Consider the following 17,803-nt stretch of genomic DNA (forward strand, 5'->3'; position numbering starts at 1 on the left):
CCAACAACTTCACCGACCATTTGCGGAATCGCTTTGGTAACAACCTAGGCGCGCTTCGCAACACTAACGCGGCGGCCAAAGACTGAATACGCTATTAGCAGGGCTACTGCTCGCACCAAGGGTGGAACCGCGAACTCATGGAACGAATTCTTCGGAACTGGGAACAGAATAGCCCAAGGTTTGGACTCATCGCTGATGGGAATAGCTTGGTGGAAGATTGATACGCAATGCTTGAACTGGCTGGTTGCATGAAGACGGGCAAAAATAATCAGGGCGATGTTGCGCCAAGACCGAACATGCGTATCGAGTTTCTCCATGCCCTGCAGCCATATATAGTCAGTTCACGGCGTCGCAATGCAAGAGAGATCAGGACTCACGCTTCCGCGACTTCTTCCACACTGATACCTTTGATGCCTGCCACAGCCCAAGCAACTCGCGGCATCGCACACGGCTCGTTCCTTCCTTTTACCATGAACTCCGCAGCCCACTTCTCTTTCTTCACTGATTTAGGCAATTCAGGAGCCCCGTCCAATTTCAGGTACGCTGCGGATGCATGACTTGGTCTCATCTCACACCAAGGTCCATCCGTCTCAATCTGTAGTCTCTCCAGTGGCACTTCCTTTACCACCGCGCAATTCTCTTCAGTCTTCATACTGCAGCCATTGATGCCAATGTCGAACCCCAGTTTGACGAGTGACTGCATCTCTTCGAGCGATCCCGTAAACGAATGCACCACTCCCCGTTTCGGCAGTTTGTCCAGACGTTCTTTCAAAAGTGCTTCAAAGTCTGCAGCGGCCGCTCTCGAGTGCAAAAACAGCGGCATCTCCAATTCCACAGCAAGATCCAGTTGCAAAGCAAAGTACTTCAATTGCGTTTCCTTGGTCGCATGCTGCAGACGATCATAATCCAATCCAATCTCACCAAACGCAGTCGCAGTCCCCGCATCCCGACTTCGCACCGCCAGATCTTTCAAATCTGCGAGAAGCTGCTCCGCGCCTGCGGGATACGTCTCAAAGGACTCTGCCGAACACGGATGTACGCCTATAGTGGCAAAGCACAACCCGGGATAAACTTCAGCAAGCTTAATCGCATTTTGACTTTCCTTCAAATCCGAGCCTGTGACCATCATTTTCTGCACACCGGCTTTTTGGGCTCGGTGGATGACATGCTCGAGATCGTCTTCGTGGGCTTTTTTGCCGTGGGATATTCCGCGGAAAATTGGGTCGGATAGGTTGATGCCAATCTATTACTGGCCGCCAAAGTTAGCCATGTAGATGGAAGCAAGCGGACCGGACAAGACAGGAGGGTACAGACATCGGCGTAACGCAAAGCGGGTTCCCTTTGGGGTTCACCATCAGTCGCCACTGAAGCATTTGGAGTGACTATGGTGGCCATTTTCGGCAATGTCACAAGACTTCTTCTGGTTTGTGTCCTATTAACGGATTTGAGGACAGCAAAGGCTTGCGATCGGAATCTGACACTAGACTTCATGTACAGCGAGTGATTAACACAATGTTGACCGGGATGTGGTGATGTGGTAGGAGGTAGGTCAGGTACATGTATGTTTTTTTGGATATGCAACGCAGCAAGAGGTGTTACCAAACGGCTGAGTCAGCATGCAGATACCCCTAACGTGTACATATCCAGGTATACCATATCTCTACATCAGGTTTCCTTAACATCAACAACCCCCAATTAAAATAACTCCGTCCATCATATACGATTCACGAGCGTGTACAAAGGAAAGCGGTCATGTTCCGCAGAGTTTCCAGCTGTCTGATGGCTGCTACGACCTCGATTGTCCCCGAAAAGCTTTCGGTTATGTTCGTCCTGTCCTGTCCCATATACCACCAACCCAGCCGCTTTCCAGATGCACACCCCAAGACTCGTACACGATGCAAGCGAAGTATCAGTCTCAGCACTAAAAGAAACCCATGTTATTAGTCGACGAAGCCTTTGGGAGGAGGAGGAGAAGGGAGAGGAGGAGAAAAAGTAAGTAAGAGAGGCCATACATTGGAGTCGCAAGGGCACTATAACGAAAATCGGATCATTAGCACAAAAGAGGACCATCAAGAATCTACCGACTGTCGCCTTCCTTTTTAATTCTTGTTTCAACAAAAAAGAAATGAACTTACAAGACTACATCCATGCTCGCTATCTTCGGCGCATAGAAAGCCTCCGGTGCCACAAAAGCCTTTTGACGCAAATGCGTAACAACAGCTACTAGTGCGTTGTCGTCCTCGTGGCGCAGACACTGCGAGTTGGACGAGAGCCAGAACGATGAGAGCGGAGAGGCGCATGTCGTTTGGTTGAGAGAGAGGTACAGTATGTTGAACTTGATATGGATTCTGGAGGGATGTGATTGATAGGATTGTAGAGTGAGTGACTGTAAAGTGAGTGACTGTAGAGTGAGTGACTGTAGAGTGAGTGACTGTGAAATGAGCGACTGTAGAGTGAGTGACTGTAGAGAAGTCGTGAGAATGGGCAGACCTTGGGATTTAATACTCTAGCATACAGCGCACCGCCGCCCCCTAAGAGCAGGGTATAGTACAGCCTGTATAGGTGATTCTTGCCTATTCGTACTGCTATAGCCTACAGCCTCCATAGGCTTGGTTGTATGTGATTAGAGTTTATGCCTCATCAAATGTACGCAAGGTAAGGTCTAGGGGCAGACTTCATACCCAGGTATGTAGGTAGCTTCTAGAAGTCTTCTATACCCGCCTTTATCCTCTATCCTTTCTCCCTCTCTTTCTCTCTCCCTCTCTTTCTCTTTCCATCGATTGCCCAAACAACCGCACACCCGCACCCAAACATATACACGAAGCAAGTCCGTATTTCTCAGTCTCAGCACTAAAAAAAAAGAAAACCCCCAATGGATCTCATTAGTCAACGAAGCTTTCGGTAGGAGGAGGAGGAGGAGGAGGAGAAGGGACGTGAGGGAAGACCATACACTCGAGTCACAAGGGCACTACAAAAAAAAGTCAATGAATTAGCACAAAAGATCCAGCACCAAAGGGGGAAACAAAGTTGGAACTTACTTCACTACATCCCGTCGTACGAGACTCTGGGCACCAGGAGTTGCGTCCGCTGCCGCATTTGCCTGGTTCTGCATAGCGGTAACAACAGTCACTGGACACTCGTCCGGTACGGGGCGTAGAGACCGCGAGTTGGACGAGGGCGAGGGTGAGGAGGGCTGAGAGGCGCATGTTGTCGGTCGTTATTGTACGTTCTTTATTTATTTATTTTTATTTTTATTCCTTTTGTTTTCAGATGAATGATGTGGACTCTGGAGGGTGTTGATGGAGAATGATGAATGAAAGGGAGGGGAGGAGACTGAAATGTATTAGTAGAAAGAGACGGGAACTTGTCTCTTCTTTCGATTCTTGCATAGCGCGCACCCCATCATCTCCTAGACTGATGGTAGCGCGTCGCCGCTGTGCAACTAGTTCTGGTGTGTAGGTAGGCGCAATGATTGTCTAGGTACCTAGGTAGCGAAGAAGAGCCATACCAGGTAATCTTCAGATCCTTGTTTGTACTGTACTAACATGGCTACACCCTTCCGCTTCGAATCTCGGCATTGGGAACCAGTGACACTGTATCTCTGATCTGGGGATGTTAATAGAAGAGCTGGTAAGGTATTGGGACTTGACTCTGTGAGACCAATGCTTTCTAGGCCGAGGAATCCGAACGGAGGTACTGAACATACAACAATAACTGCATCCAACATATGAGTTTGGTTTTTCCCAAATCTCTCAAGAATCAAGGGGAGATACATACAGTACGTATATACGAAGTTCTTGTTGTAAACCTGCGCGTAAGCACTACTACAAGTTTTCAATCCTACCTACTAGAGGTGTAGTACCTTAGTTTAGTGTTAGTGTTTTCCCGCACCATCCCTGGAGCCGAAATTTGGGTGTCGCACCACTTACCTCACTTGGCACACCCTATAAGTAGTAGGTAAGGCTGAACTTGGCGGAAGCTTAGTTTTACTTGACGACTAGGTATATGTATGTAGGTACCTATGTAGCATCTTGGCGTGATACCTATTGTAGGTACCTAAGGTAGTTTGAGGTAAAGGAGAGGGACAGCTCTTGATCACTCAACAAAGCAATATAGAGAGGGATTGGAATGGATCAGCGATTTTGACAAAGAACTTTTTCGTTACATTGCAACAGATATCCTCAATCCAGACTCCGACTCGAACGAACACCCGAAATCACGCGAAAGCAGAAAGCACAATTCGGCCGTCACGACATCAGAAAGTAATAGTTGCCCAACTTCAGCGGAAACCACAGTCCAAAGACGATCGTGTCATCACAATCACCTGTATATTGGTCAATGATGATAGTTGACATGTTGTGGTGGACGACTCTAGAGACTTACACAGCTCATTCCATCTCTGCGACAGGCTTGCGCGAGTAGTCGAACTTGAATTTGAAATTCCGATGATCTTCATCGCTGTCGTCAGCGCGTGGGAGGCTGCTGCCATTGGATTGCGGAGACTCCGTCGGCGAAGACTGATATTCCTCGTCAAACCCCGAGTCATGGTCGGAGGAGGACACCGATGGCTTTCGCTCCTTCTCTTTGCCTTTGCACTTCGCGTCCCGCTTGGCTCGCTTGTTGGGAGGGGAAATGCTCGCGAGCTTCGAGTAGTCAAGCACCGAGTCGACATCCCAGTCTTGCGCAAGCTTGCGCTTTCGATCAGGACTTGGCGTCAGGGTCAAATCACCAACGGGTGGTGCATAGCCTTCCTTGTCTGGCCTGGAAGGCTTCCTGACGGCATCCATCGCGCTTCGAGGCACCGCAAAGGTATCACCGAGGTCTCCTTCATTGCTGATCACAGCCATCGTCTGTTTCTCCTTCTTCGGGATATCGAGAAGATCAAAGCCATGCACCCTCTTGACATGCACCTGTGCATTACCCTTCTGCGTGAAAGTCTTCTTACAAACGGGACATAACCACGGCTTGGGATTGTCCGAATGCAGAAGCTGATGTTTGATCGCGTTGCTTTTCTCTGTGAAGCGCTTGTTGCACTCCGAACATCTCCATGGCTTCTTTCCTGAGTGATTTGCTTCATGTCGCTTCATGTAATGTTTCGATTTGAAGGTCTTGGCGCATATGCGACAGCTATGTGGACGGTTCGGGTCTACTATTGCGACTGGAGGCAGATCGTTTTCCTCGTCGCACATCACGACGAGGGCTGCCTTGTTTCGAGGCTCTTCTTTGCTGGAAATTCCAAGGTCCATGTCGTCAGAGTCACTTTGCGCATCAGGTCGAGCGTAGGGCTTGCTCATTTGTGTGCACGTCATGGTGGAAAGAAGCTGGTCCTGGTCCCAAGGTATGGATGATGAGATGGTGGCCGTGGGAGGAATCGAAGGCAAGACTAATGTGAGCAGTGAAAGGCGTAAGAGTTATGAGCAACCTGAGGGATCATTCAGTGTCATGCGGGACCGCAATCATATATTTCTCGGCCTGGGCCCGTGCCCTCCCACAGGAAGGCGAGCTGTGAGCTGCTTTCTCGACACGTCGATGTTCCTGCTTGCACTCATGATAGACTTTGGTGGAACACAGGGAGGTCGATGAGAACTGCGGGATGTATTTGATTCCATTCAATTGTGTCCCTTGACAGCGTGGAGTATGTCGATCGTGAAAATAGCAAGTCAATTGCCACCTGCGATCACGAATATGAATTCTCAATTGTTCATAATCTTCGTACCAGAGATAATGAGACAGGTGAGTAAACTCTACAGTCGAGTTTCGATACGTTCATTCCTGTGCCGCAATGTTTGGGAGGTGAAGTTGCCACCGAAAATATCGAATTTGTTCACGAAGCCGGGGTAGTTCCACTAAAGTCTAGAGTTTAGGTACCAGCCCGCAGTTCGTCCCCGGAATCTGCAGGTGTAGTCACCATCCTTGCTATTCGCATGAGATCTCAGCCCTGGAATAGACTCGGACGTGTTATTGCAACTGTTTTTGGGCCAATGTTCGCAACATCCCATGTACGAAGCGAGTGGACCAATTGCGCATGAAAGACAAAATCATCCGCAATTCGTAGTCTAGTCCGAGAGCTCGCTTCACGCGTAGAGTCCTAAGCGGCATGCTCCTTCGTGGAAACTTCATGGCTGATGGGCTAGGTTTCACGATCCAAAAACTGGACTGCGTACCGCCTCGCGAACATGGTGACAGACTGTTGGTCATCCCTGGGTGGAGATACCATCCCCCAGACGTCAATCGGACAGGTATATGCACGAAGCGCGTGCACTCGAGTCCACGAGAATGCTTATCATGCTCATGCGTGAAATATCTCATAACAGCATGCCAATTTTCGCGGCCCAAAGATGAGGTCAGAACCCGCGTTGTGAACACTCTGCCCAATCTGGAAGTTGCAAATACGTTGTCCACTGGCCTGATTTAGTATCTGTCTGTTGTTGTGCACCTTGGGCCCGGAGTCTTCCGGATGGGATTGATGCAGATGGATGTGAAGTTGCTCAGGAATTCAGCTGCTCATTCACTAGCCGGGTATACGCCTTGCATGGTTCACTGACGTACCAAGATATCTCGTTCCGAATGCAGATGTTGAGTTCTGTCCAGTTGGCGTGCGATCGAAGTGATGTGCTCAACATCTTTCCATACTAAGGTACTTATCGACTCCGCTTACCAAGGTCCTTGCACCAAGACTCTCTTCGTGGTTGCCATCTCTATTCAGAATTCGCAAAGACTGTTCTCTAAGAAAAACATCACCATGCCTGTACAATGGCACGAAGAAAATCTCAAGCGACTGTTTCTCGCGGTCCTCGCCGTGAACAGAGTAGACATTGCAGCCGTCGCGAGAAAGTGGCTGGAGCTATATGGTGAGTATGCACGGCAATGCAAATCTGGAAATTGCTGATCTCGAATAGGATCTGAAAGCTTTGAACATCCTTCCAAGCGTGCCATCGAGCTGCAGATTTGGAAGCTGAAGAAGTCCGTGGCTACGGCTACAGGAAATATAGGCTCAGAGGCTTCCCCAGCGAAGTTGAAGAAGTTGAAACTGGCCAACAACTCGAGGGCATATTCGATTGGAGACAAAGACAGCGACGACTCAGAGTTTTTCGATGTACCAATCAAGAAACGCTCGCCATCTATCGCAAACACAAAGCAAGAAAGTGTCACACCCATAGCTTCCGGCAGTAGCAGTAATGCGATCAAGGCAGAAGATGCCGGATACGATAACAACATTATCGTAATCGATGATAGCAGCGACTCGGCAACCGAAGGACGTTCCGTGACATCTCATCAGGCACGAGACGAATTCGACAATGTTTCGAAGCCCTCGATCTCTTCCCCAGGACAGAAGAATCGCCCACATCAAGCACAGTCCGGGTCTATCGTAGATGATGAGATGCCGCCGCCATCGAGAGCTGAACAACCGTCTTCGTCTCGTCAAGAAAGGACTGGAAAAGATGGCTCTCCGTCGAATGCCATTAGACGGCACGCGAGCGCTCCAGCACGTTCGATTCAGAAGGGGAGTTCAGCCTACGACCAGGTTGAGCAAGCAGTGCAGGCACCAACAGACCAGAAACGCTCTGCGCCTGGAATCTCAGGTATCAAACGTCATCGTATAGCTACGGCTGGTGCAAGTGCTTTGAAGAGGAGACTAGTCTCGAAGGGCGCAATGAGAGGACCGGGCGGCCAGTGACTGTAGATAGCAGGGTGTGGTATCCGGCTGCGATGGGGCTCCACTTTTTGTACTCTCGAGGTAGCAATTGAATTGAAATTATGCTGTTGAAAATGCAAACAATGATCGTGAGTGCTCCAGCGTCCCATGCGAATCGATGAATGGACCCTAGGTAGACATGCATGTATCTATGACCAGCGCTTATCCTGGCCGATTGAGTGCGTGTCACTCGGTAAGAGTGCGTGTCACTCGGTAAAGTCAATTTGAGCAGCATCGTCCTGGACCCTCGCGCTTTCCAATAAGAATAGCAAATGCGTATCAAGTACCGCGGGATTCGTGGGGTGCTTGCAACGTTGGCCAGCGCGGGGGGCCGTAGAGGATCGTGTATAAAGTGCGCTCAATCGCACATCTCTTTTGACCAAACACCAACTCTTTTCAGCGCCACCTCCATCAGCTCCCTCAAAACTCTGCAGAGTCTGGCACAGCTCTCATAAGCAATACATCATACGCTGCTAGAAACATGCCTGTCATCTGGAGCCAGGAGAATGATCAACGCCTGATCAAAGCTATGTGGGAATCTCCTAGCAAGAGTTTTGGTGATATCGGGACGGTCTTCTTCGGTGAGACGTCGATCTCGTGTTCTCGTGCGTTGCACTGATTATCGATGTCTCAGGTCATGCAGTGAAGACCGGAAGCGCGGAGTGTCAGCAGATCATGAGGCGTATTCACAAACTGACTGGCAAGAGCGACTCAAGTGGAACAGTGAAAGCCTCTAGATCTCCGTCTGGAGTCCAAAAGAAGAGGGCAGGGCGAAGACGCAAGAAGTCGAGCACTCCTTCGGAGGCGGACACAGATGGCGGCTTTGATGAGCGTGTGGCGTTTCCAGGTGAGACGTACCTTCTCACGAAAGGTGTCTGCGATGGGTCTGATTCTTTCGTTGGTGCTAACATTCTTTGCAGGAGTGCAGGACTCTTCAAGCTCAGACGTGCCGCCGCTGAGGTCGCCAAGAGTCCGAGCATGCAAGCCAAAATATCTGGTTGAAACTGAGACGGAGGGAAGTATGGATGAGATAGAAAAGCCAGGGGCAGATGAACCTTTCGCCGGAATTGAAGAGTGAAAGCGGAATTGTATGCGGACGATGTCGATGCAAGAGAATGTCCTCGGGAAGGCGTTGGCGTTCGCTCGGCGTGTAACTTCAGCTCAAATTGATACTGCTGTTCTGTTGAATTTGGGATGTACTCATGCACTTCCATCAGGGCCCAGGCAATGCCTAAGTCCGTGATTCGCTTGGTTGTTGATGAAAAATGGGTGCCTCGTAGCCACTTGCTAGGTAGTCAACGTAAAAGTTGATATGCACTTCCTCGTCTCAGAGCCCTTATTTCGTTCTTACACTCCTGCATTCCTGTTTGCTCGCTTCGAGCTCAGTCAGTATACCTTTGACGCGATACCTTTTCTTTTAGCCAGCGCCTGATCTTGACTATACTTCGATCGGAAGGCAAAAGTTACAAAGAGATCACGTGCAAGTGGTCTGAGCTCTGTGCTGTGGTATGCCTCCATCGGCAGATTAGCGACGATAGTGCTAATGGCAGCAGGCAAGGATTATCCACTTCCAGATGGTGTGCGTCATCGCTTAGATTCACTTGTCAAGCCTTTCAGTCTGCCAGCCTCGATGCAAGCTCGTGCTGCTCGACGTGCGGGCAACCCAAGCAGGAACCAGTCCAAGAACCATGGGGAGTCGAACTCTGCCAGCCAGAGCGATAATGCATGAAGAAGTCAGTCTCCTCTGACCGCACTTCTGTGTGAAAGTCAACGAATTGGATAGAGTGCGACCAGGTGCTGGCACAGATGATCTCGTGATAGCCGCGGAAGCATGCATAGAATCCCAGGAGTCCGAAGACCATGCAAAGGTATCAGATTGGTTCCTTTGACGAAGCTCCTTCGAGTAATGTCACTGGTTCGGTCCTACAGCTTGTTGAACCGCGGACGGCGCCGGGGATTATGGGATGGGCGATACCAAGTCCGACAGAGACGTTCGGAGTATGAGATGGGGGGTTCGATTCCGGGAATTCAGCAGCATTACCACATCTTCGAACTCGAAATCCAGGCTTCCAAGGGCCAGGGAGGGTGGCTGCTTGAAGTCTCTTTATTTGTGCTGTATCAGATCGAATATATCCCGGTCAGCTTTTTTGTATTATAACTCCTTCTTCCCACCGCTGACACCCATGGGTCCACTAGCAGGTATCTTCATTCCCTCCATCTTCAACTTCTCGCCCTTGTTACTCCCTTCTTGCACTTTCCCCTCTTTCAATGCCCAGGCAGCGACAGCCAGCTCCATGGCCATAGCAATCACGCTGCCGCACGCAATTCCCCAGACGTTGACCGAGACTCCGCCTAAAGGAGCCCTCGGGAACGAGAGAACCCATTCCGCATAATAAGGGACCCAACCTGATGGAAGCCAAAACATGGCAGTTTTCGAGTAGTAGGTATTGAGGAGGAAATTGACGCCTTGCGTTCCGATCCAGCGGAGTTTGGAAACGATGGAGTTGAAAGTCTGGTGGAAAGACTGCAGGGACGATGCTTCCTTCTCATACTTCTCCTTGGCCTTGTCGTGTTGTCGCCTGATTTTTGCCCACTTTGCGAATTCGTCCTGTGCGGAGACGGCTCGCATTTCGCGCTCGAGACGGACTACGTCGGCGCGCAGTTTGAGGTTCTCCTGGGCGGATCTGGATTGAGGCGTGGGGAGGAGGGTGAACAAGTACCAGGCCTGTTTTGAGCATAAGTCAGCTTGTTGACGCGTGGTACGAGATTGTGGTAGGCATACAACATCATTGACGGTCTGGGCGCCGACTGTGCTGATAAGGCTCAACATCAGCTGGACGACGAACACGATGAGAAGGACTGAAGGCATCTTGCTGATGGATGTCCTTTGGTTTGTTGGTGTTGCTCGTGGTGTTTGGGAAGCTGTTGTCAGCTGTACCTATTTCTGATGTCACAGTGGTCAAGACGTCTCGGGCGAGTTTCGGAGAACCGCCTATGTGTACTCCCCAACATACGTACGTCCTGGGAGGTAGGAGGTAGGTAGTTCTATAACACATACAGCGTGTTCTCCTCCGTGATATCTAAAACCGATATACATCTCTTCTTCTCACACATTATTGCTACCTTTAGATATATCTAAGTCGCTTTTCTTGCAAGCAATGATCGTTGAGGAGCTGAATGCCTGGCCTTCGCTCCTCCGTAAGCCATCTCCACATCATCCGCTCAAAGACGAGGAAGCGCTCCTTGGTTTCGCCCGACAATACCGAAACCGCCTGCTCTAGAGACTATAATTACCCTCTCGTTTCGTAGAGAGCCACAGAGCCAGCAGCTTCTCGAACGTCTCGACACAGCCAGGAGGCAGAATGTCCTACAACTCGAGTGTTGGATGCTATTATCCCTCCATTCCGCACTCGGTAGAATTGTTCCGGCCTAAACCAGGATAGCCGCTCTTCCTCAAACAGCTGTGAAGAATTCTGGCTGGCCATGGCTGGTCTATGTCCTGGTCGACTGATGAAGCCTTCGCTGATGATCTCAGGCTAAACACTCGATCAGGGGCTCACTCCTCGTAGACCATTCGATCCATCACACCCGTCGTTCACCCATACTTTGTCAACCGATGGCATTACTGGTACTCGCCTCGGAAATTGGGACAATTCCAAGGCATCTTGGTGATGGACGCCGACACAATTTGATAGTTGTTGTTCCCCATGTACCTCGTCTCGTGCCGCGGGACATTTTTTCCCGGAGTCTGATGTCATGCATAGCGGGGGAGATGAACATTCACTCTCTAGTTCACTTGCCGTGGCCGGAGCTAGGCTGGATAAAGACAAGGCCGGCATCTCCTGATTGTGCAACTTCACCGCCGATCTCTTGATACATGTACCTTGATATCCAACACACCTCATGTAGGGAAGTGAAAGCGCGATGCCTCAAATCGACCCCGACGTAGGGTGCGTCGTACCCGACCCAGGCCAGTGGCCCATCGACCCGCAAGAAGATGTGCCGATTCAAGAAGACCGCTTGTGGATTGACGGCTGCTTCGACTTCTTCCACCACGGTATAACTACATCCATCTTCTTTTGTCCTCCCTCGATCATTGGTAGCCCAGAGGGACGCAACAGTGGCTGATCACGTGAGGTCACGATCAGGCCATGCAGGCGTCATGCTACAGTCCCGCCGCTTCGGCGAAGAGCTCCTCGTGGGCCTCCATAGCGATGAGGAGATCCTGCTCAACAAAGGCCCGACCGTCATGTCCCTCGCCGAACGGGTGGCGGCGGTCAATGCCTGTCGCTTCAGCACCATGTGCATACCTCATGCGCCCTACGTGACTTCGATGCCGTGGATCAGCCACTATGGGTGCAGATATGTCACTCACGGCGACGATATCTCGTCAGACGCCGATGGGAATGACTGCTATCGGTTCGCGAAGAAGGCGGGGAGGATGAAGATTGTCCCGAGAACACCGGGCATCAGTACGACAGATTTGGTGGGGAGAATGTTGGACGGCACGACGGATCACTTCATAAAGAGCTTGAGCGATTGTATTGACGGAAAAGAAGGGAGACCGGAATGGAATGACGCAGAGAGGAGACAGCATGGGAAAGAGATGCAGAAACGGATCATCGAATATGCTGCTGCGCCCAACGGAAGAGATCCATTTGTTGTGGTGTATGACTACAAACCTAATACGAGCTATATGGGAACGGGAGACTTTGCGAGTCTCGTCGCTGGGATGCCTCCCCGACCGGGTCAGCGCCTCGTCTACGTGGACGGCGGATTCGATCTCTTCGCGAGCGGACACATTGCCTTTTTGGAGACTGTGAGCAAATTGGAAGAAGAACAAGGCCGACAACGAGGGTGGTACAGTGAAGCTGCGGAACAACAACGCATCGACCTCACCGGATCCGACTATGGGCCCACATACATCATCGCCGGAGTGCACGACGATGCAGTTGTCAACCAACATCGAGGCGCAAACTATCCCATCATGAACATTTTTGAACGAGGTCTCTGCGTCGTTCAATGCACATATATCCACGGCGTCGTATTCGGAGCACCCTACACTCCCGATGTCGGTTTCCTCGACTCTCTACCGTTCGGCAGAAGACCCGACGCCGTATACCATGGCCCTACAGCGTTCATGCCGCCCAGCGAGGCAGAAGGCGATCCTTATCGAGACGCCAAGAAGCTCCAGATCTTCACCGAGACGCCGACGCATGACTTCCAGGATGTGAATGCCGCAAACATCGTCCAACGCATCTTGGATCGAAGGACGGAATACGAGGAGAGACAGAGAAAGAAAGGCGTGAAAAGTGCCGTAGAAGTCGAGCACAAGAAGAGAGAGATTGAGGAGATCGCTCAAGCGTTGACATGAACCAAGATCGCCCAACAACCGCGAAAGACGTTGAACGGAATCGCTCCCTCCTCTAGAGTGTTCGAGAAATTGCTAGGCTGGCTGCTTCTGCTTGAAATAAATAGCATGCATGTTCATGATACCCAAATCGTCGCGTATGGAGCCGCTGATATCAAATTGTGTAGATGCCCGCATTTTCACTAGGTACCTACACCACCTTTTCCTTTCGTACCCACCCTACATACCTAGTGTGTTGCTATGCAATCGCACGGCCGTAACATGATCAAACCATGCTACAATGTACCTCCTAGGTCTAGGTATGTAGGTTCGGCGAGGTTGGAATGGTTCGCCTCGCTATCTGGTAAGCTTGCCCCACGCTACCGACTTCACGGGTTGCCTACCTTACATACCCGACCTTACCTTACCTTAACCTTAGGAGGTACCAGGTAGGTTACAATTTCTTCCTCTTAGCCTCTTAGCGAATACGATGAAGCTATGTCCTCTCTAGGAATTCGTCTTTCGCCGTCTTACCGTCACGCCATGTTTCTCAATGTAGACATATCGAGATTCTCAGTCGTGGCCGACTCTTTCCCAAAGTACACTAACGCGGAGCTTCATGACCGTAGTGGCCTCATTTCTCAAGGCTACAGACACATAAATGGATTAATGTAGGAGAGCGCCGTACCATTGCAGGAAATGCTCGCCCATCGAAGGCGCATTGACGCAGTCTGACACAAAATATCTACGGCCGCCGCACGCTGCATGCCGCTCAATCGCATCAATGAAAAAGGAAATCGCTCAAATAAAGCAACAATCGCCAGTAACGCAGGATTAACCAAGCATTGAAGCCATCAACCCTCCGGACCCAAGCACGTCAGCAACCAGGACGAGAATGCTGACGGTCCATGCGCCGAACGACAGTGCTCGGGCCGGATCATTGCTTCCCCTTCTCACGACATTCGTGAAACCCAAGATCACAAAAACTAGACTGCAAAACATAGAAAATAGTACACCAAAGTGCACCTCCCGGATGTACTTGTGTCTCCCGGTAGTGCGAAGGATGTATGCCATGAGCAGCATGGCGAGAGACGCTGCGAAACATATTGCGCTAAACTGCGGCAAGAATGTGGATGGCCGTTCGCGCCGAAAATTGGTCATTCCAGGCTGCTCGAATGTGCCAAAGGAGACTGCAGGTTTGGGGAAGCGGATCCTGGTAGTGGTAACATCAGCCTCTTCGTCCGAGGACTCTTCCTCATCTGCCGTAAGGGTACCAGGTGCATACAGAAGAGCTTCCTCTTCTGGCTTCTTCCTTCCTGTGAAGACGGTCGCAACTTTCTCGAAGAAGCGGTCAAAAGGATTGGTTTCGTTCGGGTCGACGTATATGTAGTACGCGTTTGCGTCATCGCCGTCCTCGGGGTCATCGTACTCGCTCCAATACTTTTGGGTCGGTGTCTTCACCTCGGGGTACTTTCTACGCTTCTTTTTGCCGAATGACTTCAAGGGCGGAGACTCGAATTGGCTAGCAATTTCATTCGAGGTATCCACTGCCGTAGCACTGTCCAGAGTGCCCGATGAGTTTGTGTCGGCCGACTGCAATCCTGATGCATTCAAGTCGCTGCTTCTGCTTGGCCTTTTTCGATATGCAGCAGGTGGCAGTTTACGGATATCTTGTGAGAGTATCGGCAGCCACGGAGGGGAAGGCATACATTCAGGCCGATAAATCTGCCAGACCGAGTGGTATTCCAGCGAAAAGCCTCGTACGCGCTCGACTAGGTGGCTTCTGTCCAATGCGGCCAACAGCCCCGACTTTGGCTTGCCTTCTTGTCTGACCCGCAACAGAGCGAAAGGAAATGCTGACTTGTTTCTTTCTTGTTCCGTTTCGGCGGCATTTTCGACAAGGATGCCGCTGTCCAACGTAGCTACCACCAACCCCTCCGCATTTTCGTCCAAGCCAATTAAGCGCGAGCGACTACATGAGTAGTGGAAAAGCGGCTTGGTATTGTCCTTCAGCAACTCATCCCGCAGCTCTTCCACCCTTTCTGTAGCGTCTGCCTCATCTCTTTCTGTCGAAAACTCGGCCTTTACGTTGAAGAAGTCGTCAATGTGCTTCTTTTTGAGGTATGCGCTCTTCGTCCGCCCTGACTCAGATCGAAGGCATGCGAGTGCGTCTCCATCGATCGTCCAGCGTACAGCAGCTCGCGCTCCCTGCGGAAGGCTCCCAGCCTTGTGTTCGCGCTCGTTGACGGTAAGGCTACTTTGCTCTTTCGTGAACCGCTCGAGGTTATCGGCAACAAGCATGTGATAGTCAGCGACATCGGGTATGGCGCCGGGAAACGTCGGTGTCTGCGGCTGGGATGAGATGGGTGTCCTGACAGAGTTCTGCCGGCTTCTGGACAGGTAGAATTTGCAGTGCTGTAGAAGGAGCATCTGTAGCTCTATGATGTTCTCTGGGTGCACGAAATAGCTCGCGAACGTCCCATCCTGCCCAAGTGGTATTGTCGCTAGGTTAGTATCAAAGAAGACCTTCGATCCACTCTCTATAGCCTCCTCCAACTGCTTGATCGACGACGGACCCCCATCCTGCGCCTTGGGCTCGGGTTTCTTCCCTCCGGCAGCCTGGTGCACTTGGCTGTCGTATAGCGTTCGTATCGTTTGGCGCGTTGTCGAATATTCGTCCAGTAAGTAGCCCAGGTCAAGCTGGGTAAAGCTCTTGGGGTCGTCCAAGACCTCTTCCCGAAATCGATCCTCCACCTCTGCAGAGCCAGTCCATTTCTTGTACTTCTTGAGCAACTTACGAAATGCCGTTCTCTGAGTAGCGATGAATCTGGCGAGGGACTTGATCTCGTCTCCAGCTTTCACGACATCATTCTCCAGACGTCCATAGCGCTCGAGCCGACCGACAGGCACTCGCTGATCGGCTGCGAGAGTTCGTCGCCCTGCTAGGGCTCGAAGTTGCTTCTTGGAATGTTCTGTTAGAGTGTAAGTACATGCCAGGGAAAGGTGCGTAGCACGCTGTGCGACACTCCACGCGGAGATAAGCGGCGTTTAGACGAGGATCAGGACCAGGTACCGTATCATTGTCCCGAAGAACATTCCAGAGTTCGGCACAGCGCAAGGTCAATTGCGAAGTGGAAAAAGGGGCGTAGAACTCACCTAGTCGTCTCTGTATCTCGCCAGCTTTGCTCTTCACAAAGAGATTGATGCGCTCGTGCTGGTCCTGGAGGATGTGAAAGAGCGCGTTCTCGAACTCAAACAGCTTGTCCTCGCCGCGTCCGGGTACAGACACGCTCTTTCCCTTGCCCGGAGTGGTGTTCTCTTTGATAAAGTGCTTGATGTCGTCGTAGTCGATGTTGTCTGTGATTGCGCCGTTAGCCGCCGGTAAGGTGCAGATTTGCATTGGCAAGCCGAAGCGCGGCTACCGGAGCCATTGGAGAGCGGAGAATTGGCGGGACAAGGGACAGCACTCACGGTGAGCCCAGGCAGGAATGGAGCGCTGCCGGAGAGTCTCGCCATACTTCATTATGGTGGTGGGGTGTCTGCGCGCGGAAGTAATGTAGTCGCAAAAGGGAGGCTAGAAATGTCGTCTAGGCGGGTTGGGGGGAGAGTGGTTCAGGGCGGTAGGTGCATGGAATGGTGGTGGGCTGGCACGATGAAGGCAGGTTAGGTCTGGTGCTTTCCAGGTTATCGTGATGACATCGCTGGCGTCATATTACACCAAGGCGCAAACTCGAGGGAATTGGCAGTCGCGAGTGGTGATTGGAAAGAACGGTGGACAGGGCAGGGCAGGACGGGGCAGGGCAGGGCAGGGCAGATAGTAGGGTAGGTAGGTAAGGTGAGGGTATGTACATGTATGGGGGGGTGGAAAACAGGTGAGGCCGAAGGCGGCGGTGTCAGATACCTTATAGCTGGATGCTCGACGACTGGTGCTCATGGAACAAAGTCTCACCTCCGCAAGCGACAAGATGCGGCAGTCAGGTAGGAGGTACAGTACAGGTACATACTAACATGTACCTGTACTGTGGTCGTTGTAGGTTCTAGAACTAGTCTTGCAAGTTGCAACAACAGTTTCCGTAGCCGTGACGAGGATCAGGTATGTAGCCTTCACAAGAAATAGGTCAATATAATTCCGTCGCGTCCTCGTCGCCGCCCCACCGCCCAGCCAGCCCGTGAATAATCGCGGATCCCACACTGCACAGAGCACATCCGGCCATGGATATCCCTGGCAGCACCGGAGTGCTCGCTGCACGGCGACTGCGCGACGCTACGTACTGGGCAAGTTGTCGCGTGTGCTCTCCGATATCAACCACCTTATGATCCTTATCATTCACTTCTACAGTTCTACTTCTGTTTGTCCTGCTTCCACCAACATGTGCGTTGTGTCACTCCAATCTCGGACTACCGATCGATCTGGGGAACCATTCCTGTGGTGACCAAGCCGGTGTGCGACAAAGGCCGTCGCATAGGGTCCCGCAATCGCAATCGCGACATCAATTTCACCTGGACGTGCCGCATCTGACGATCGCTGTTGTTACTTTCGAGGTACTCTGTGGGAACCTTGCAAGATGCATGGACATACAACTCCGCCATCTGACGCAACCTGGAAAGCGAGGACCGTGCAAACACATATGCTGCCCATCGCTGCCGCCGCCGCGCCGAATGTGAACATCCGAAGGAACAGTCGTCGCCGCCGGCTGAATAGACCTATCTTGCTCGCGCTGCCGTAAAACCGGGTCGCGAGACTCGCGACATGCCAG

The 17,803-nt window shown here is 51.4% G+C and overlaps 7 protein-coding genes across 7 annotated transcripts; 3 read left to right on the plus strand and 4 right to left on the minus strand.

The window, feature by feature from the left end:
* Window positions 1–268: 268 nt before the first annotated feature.
* On the minus strand, window positions 269–1,395 carry SEPMUDRAFT_53904 (hydrolase, TatD family protein; the record flags this gene model as incomplete). The annotated part of the gene is made up of 3 exons (XM_016909280.1): window positions 269–320; window positions 378–1,243; window positions 1,315–1,395. 3 exons carry the CDS (start codon window positions 1,393–1,395, stop codon window positions 269–271), a joined length of 999 nt encoding a protein of 332 aa, XP_016756671.1.
* A 2,993-nt stretch (window positions 1,396–4,388) lies between these two features.
* Window positions 4,389–6,434, minus strand: SEPMUDRAFT_159416 (uncharacterized protein; the record flags this gene model as incomplete). The annotated part of the gene is made up of 1 exon (XM_016907844.1): window positions 4,389–6,434. The coding sequence occupies exon 1, from the start codon at window positions 5,307–5,309 to the stop codon at window positions 4,389–4,391; it is 921 nt and encodes a 306-aa protein (XP_016756672.1). The 5' UTR covers window positions 5,310–6,434.
* A 225-nt stretch (window positions 6,435–6,659) lies between these two features.
* Window positions 6,660–10,606, minus strand: SEPMUDRAFT_136688 (protein get1). Its single transcript, XM_016902789.1, has 2 exons — window positions 10,479–10,606; window positions 6,660–10,421 (listed from the first exon to the last, which is right to left on the minus strand). Exons 1-2 carry the CDS (start codon window positions 10,563–10,565, stop codon window positions 9,849–9,851), a joined length of 660 nt encoding a protein of 219 aa, XP_016756673.1. The 5' UTR covers window positions 10,566–10,606; the 3' UTR covers window positions 6,660–9,848.
* On the plus strand, window positions 6,743–7,678 carry SEPMUDRAFT_111883 (uncharacterized protein; the record flags this gene model as incomplete). The annotated part of the gene is made up of 2 exons (XM_016900945.1): window positions 6,743–6,851; window positions 6,900–7,678. The coding sequence occupies 2 exons, from the start codon at window positions 6,743–6,745 to the stop codon at window positions 7,676–7,678; spliced, it is 888 nt and encodes a 295-aa protein (XP_016756674.1).
* SEPMUDRAFT_111884 (uncharacterized protein) lies at window positions 8,178–8,698 on the plus strand (the record flags this gene model as incomplete). Its single annotated transcript, XM_016900946.1, has 2 exons — window positions 8,178–8,301; window positions 8,331–8,698. 2 exons carry the CDS (start codon window positions 8,178–8,180, stop codon window positions 8,696–8,698), a joined length of 492 nt encoding a protein of 163 aa, XP_016756675.1.
* A 1,005-nt stretch (window positions 10,607–11,611) lies between the features above and the next one.
* Window positions 11,612–13,237, plus strand: SEPMUDRAFT_152185 (phosphoethanolamine). The gene is made up of 2 exons (XM_016907288.1): window positions 11,612–11,753; window positions 11,845–13,237. The coding sequence occupies exons 1-2, from the start codon at window positions 11,621–11,623 to the stop codon at window positions 13,068–13,070; spliced, it is 1,359 nt and encodes a 452-aa protein (XP_016756676.1). The 5' UTR covers window positions 11,612–11,620; the 3' UTR covers window positions 13,071–13,237.
* Window positions 13,238–13,656: 419 nt separating this feature from the next.
* Window positions 13,657–16,579, minus strand: SEPMUDRAFT_136690 (uncharacterized protein). The gene is made up of 3 exons (XM_016902790.1): window positions 16,518–16,579; window positions 16,203–16,403; window positions 13,657–16,018 (listed from the first exon to the last, which is right to left on the minus strand). The coding sequence occupies exons 1-3, from the start codon at window positions 16,567–16,569 to the stop codon at window positions 13,881–13,883; spliced, it is 2,391 nt and encodes a 796-aa protein (XP_016756677.1). The 5' UTR covers window positions 16,570–16,579; the 3' UTR covers window positions 13,657–13,880.
* Between the last annotated feature and the right edge of the window lie 1,224 nt (window positions 16,580–17,803).

The sequence above is a fragment of the Sphaerulina musiva genome (assembly GCF_000320565.1).
Source record: "Sphaerulina musiva SO2202 unplaced genomic scaffold SEPMUscaffold_12, whole genome shotgun sequence".
Lineage (NCBI taxonomy): Eukaryota > Fungi > Ascomycota > Dothideomycetes > Mycosphaerellales > Mycosphaerellaceae > Sphaerulina > Sphaerulina musiva.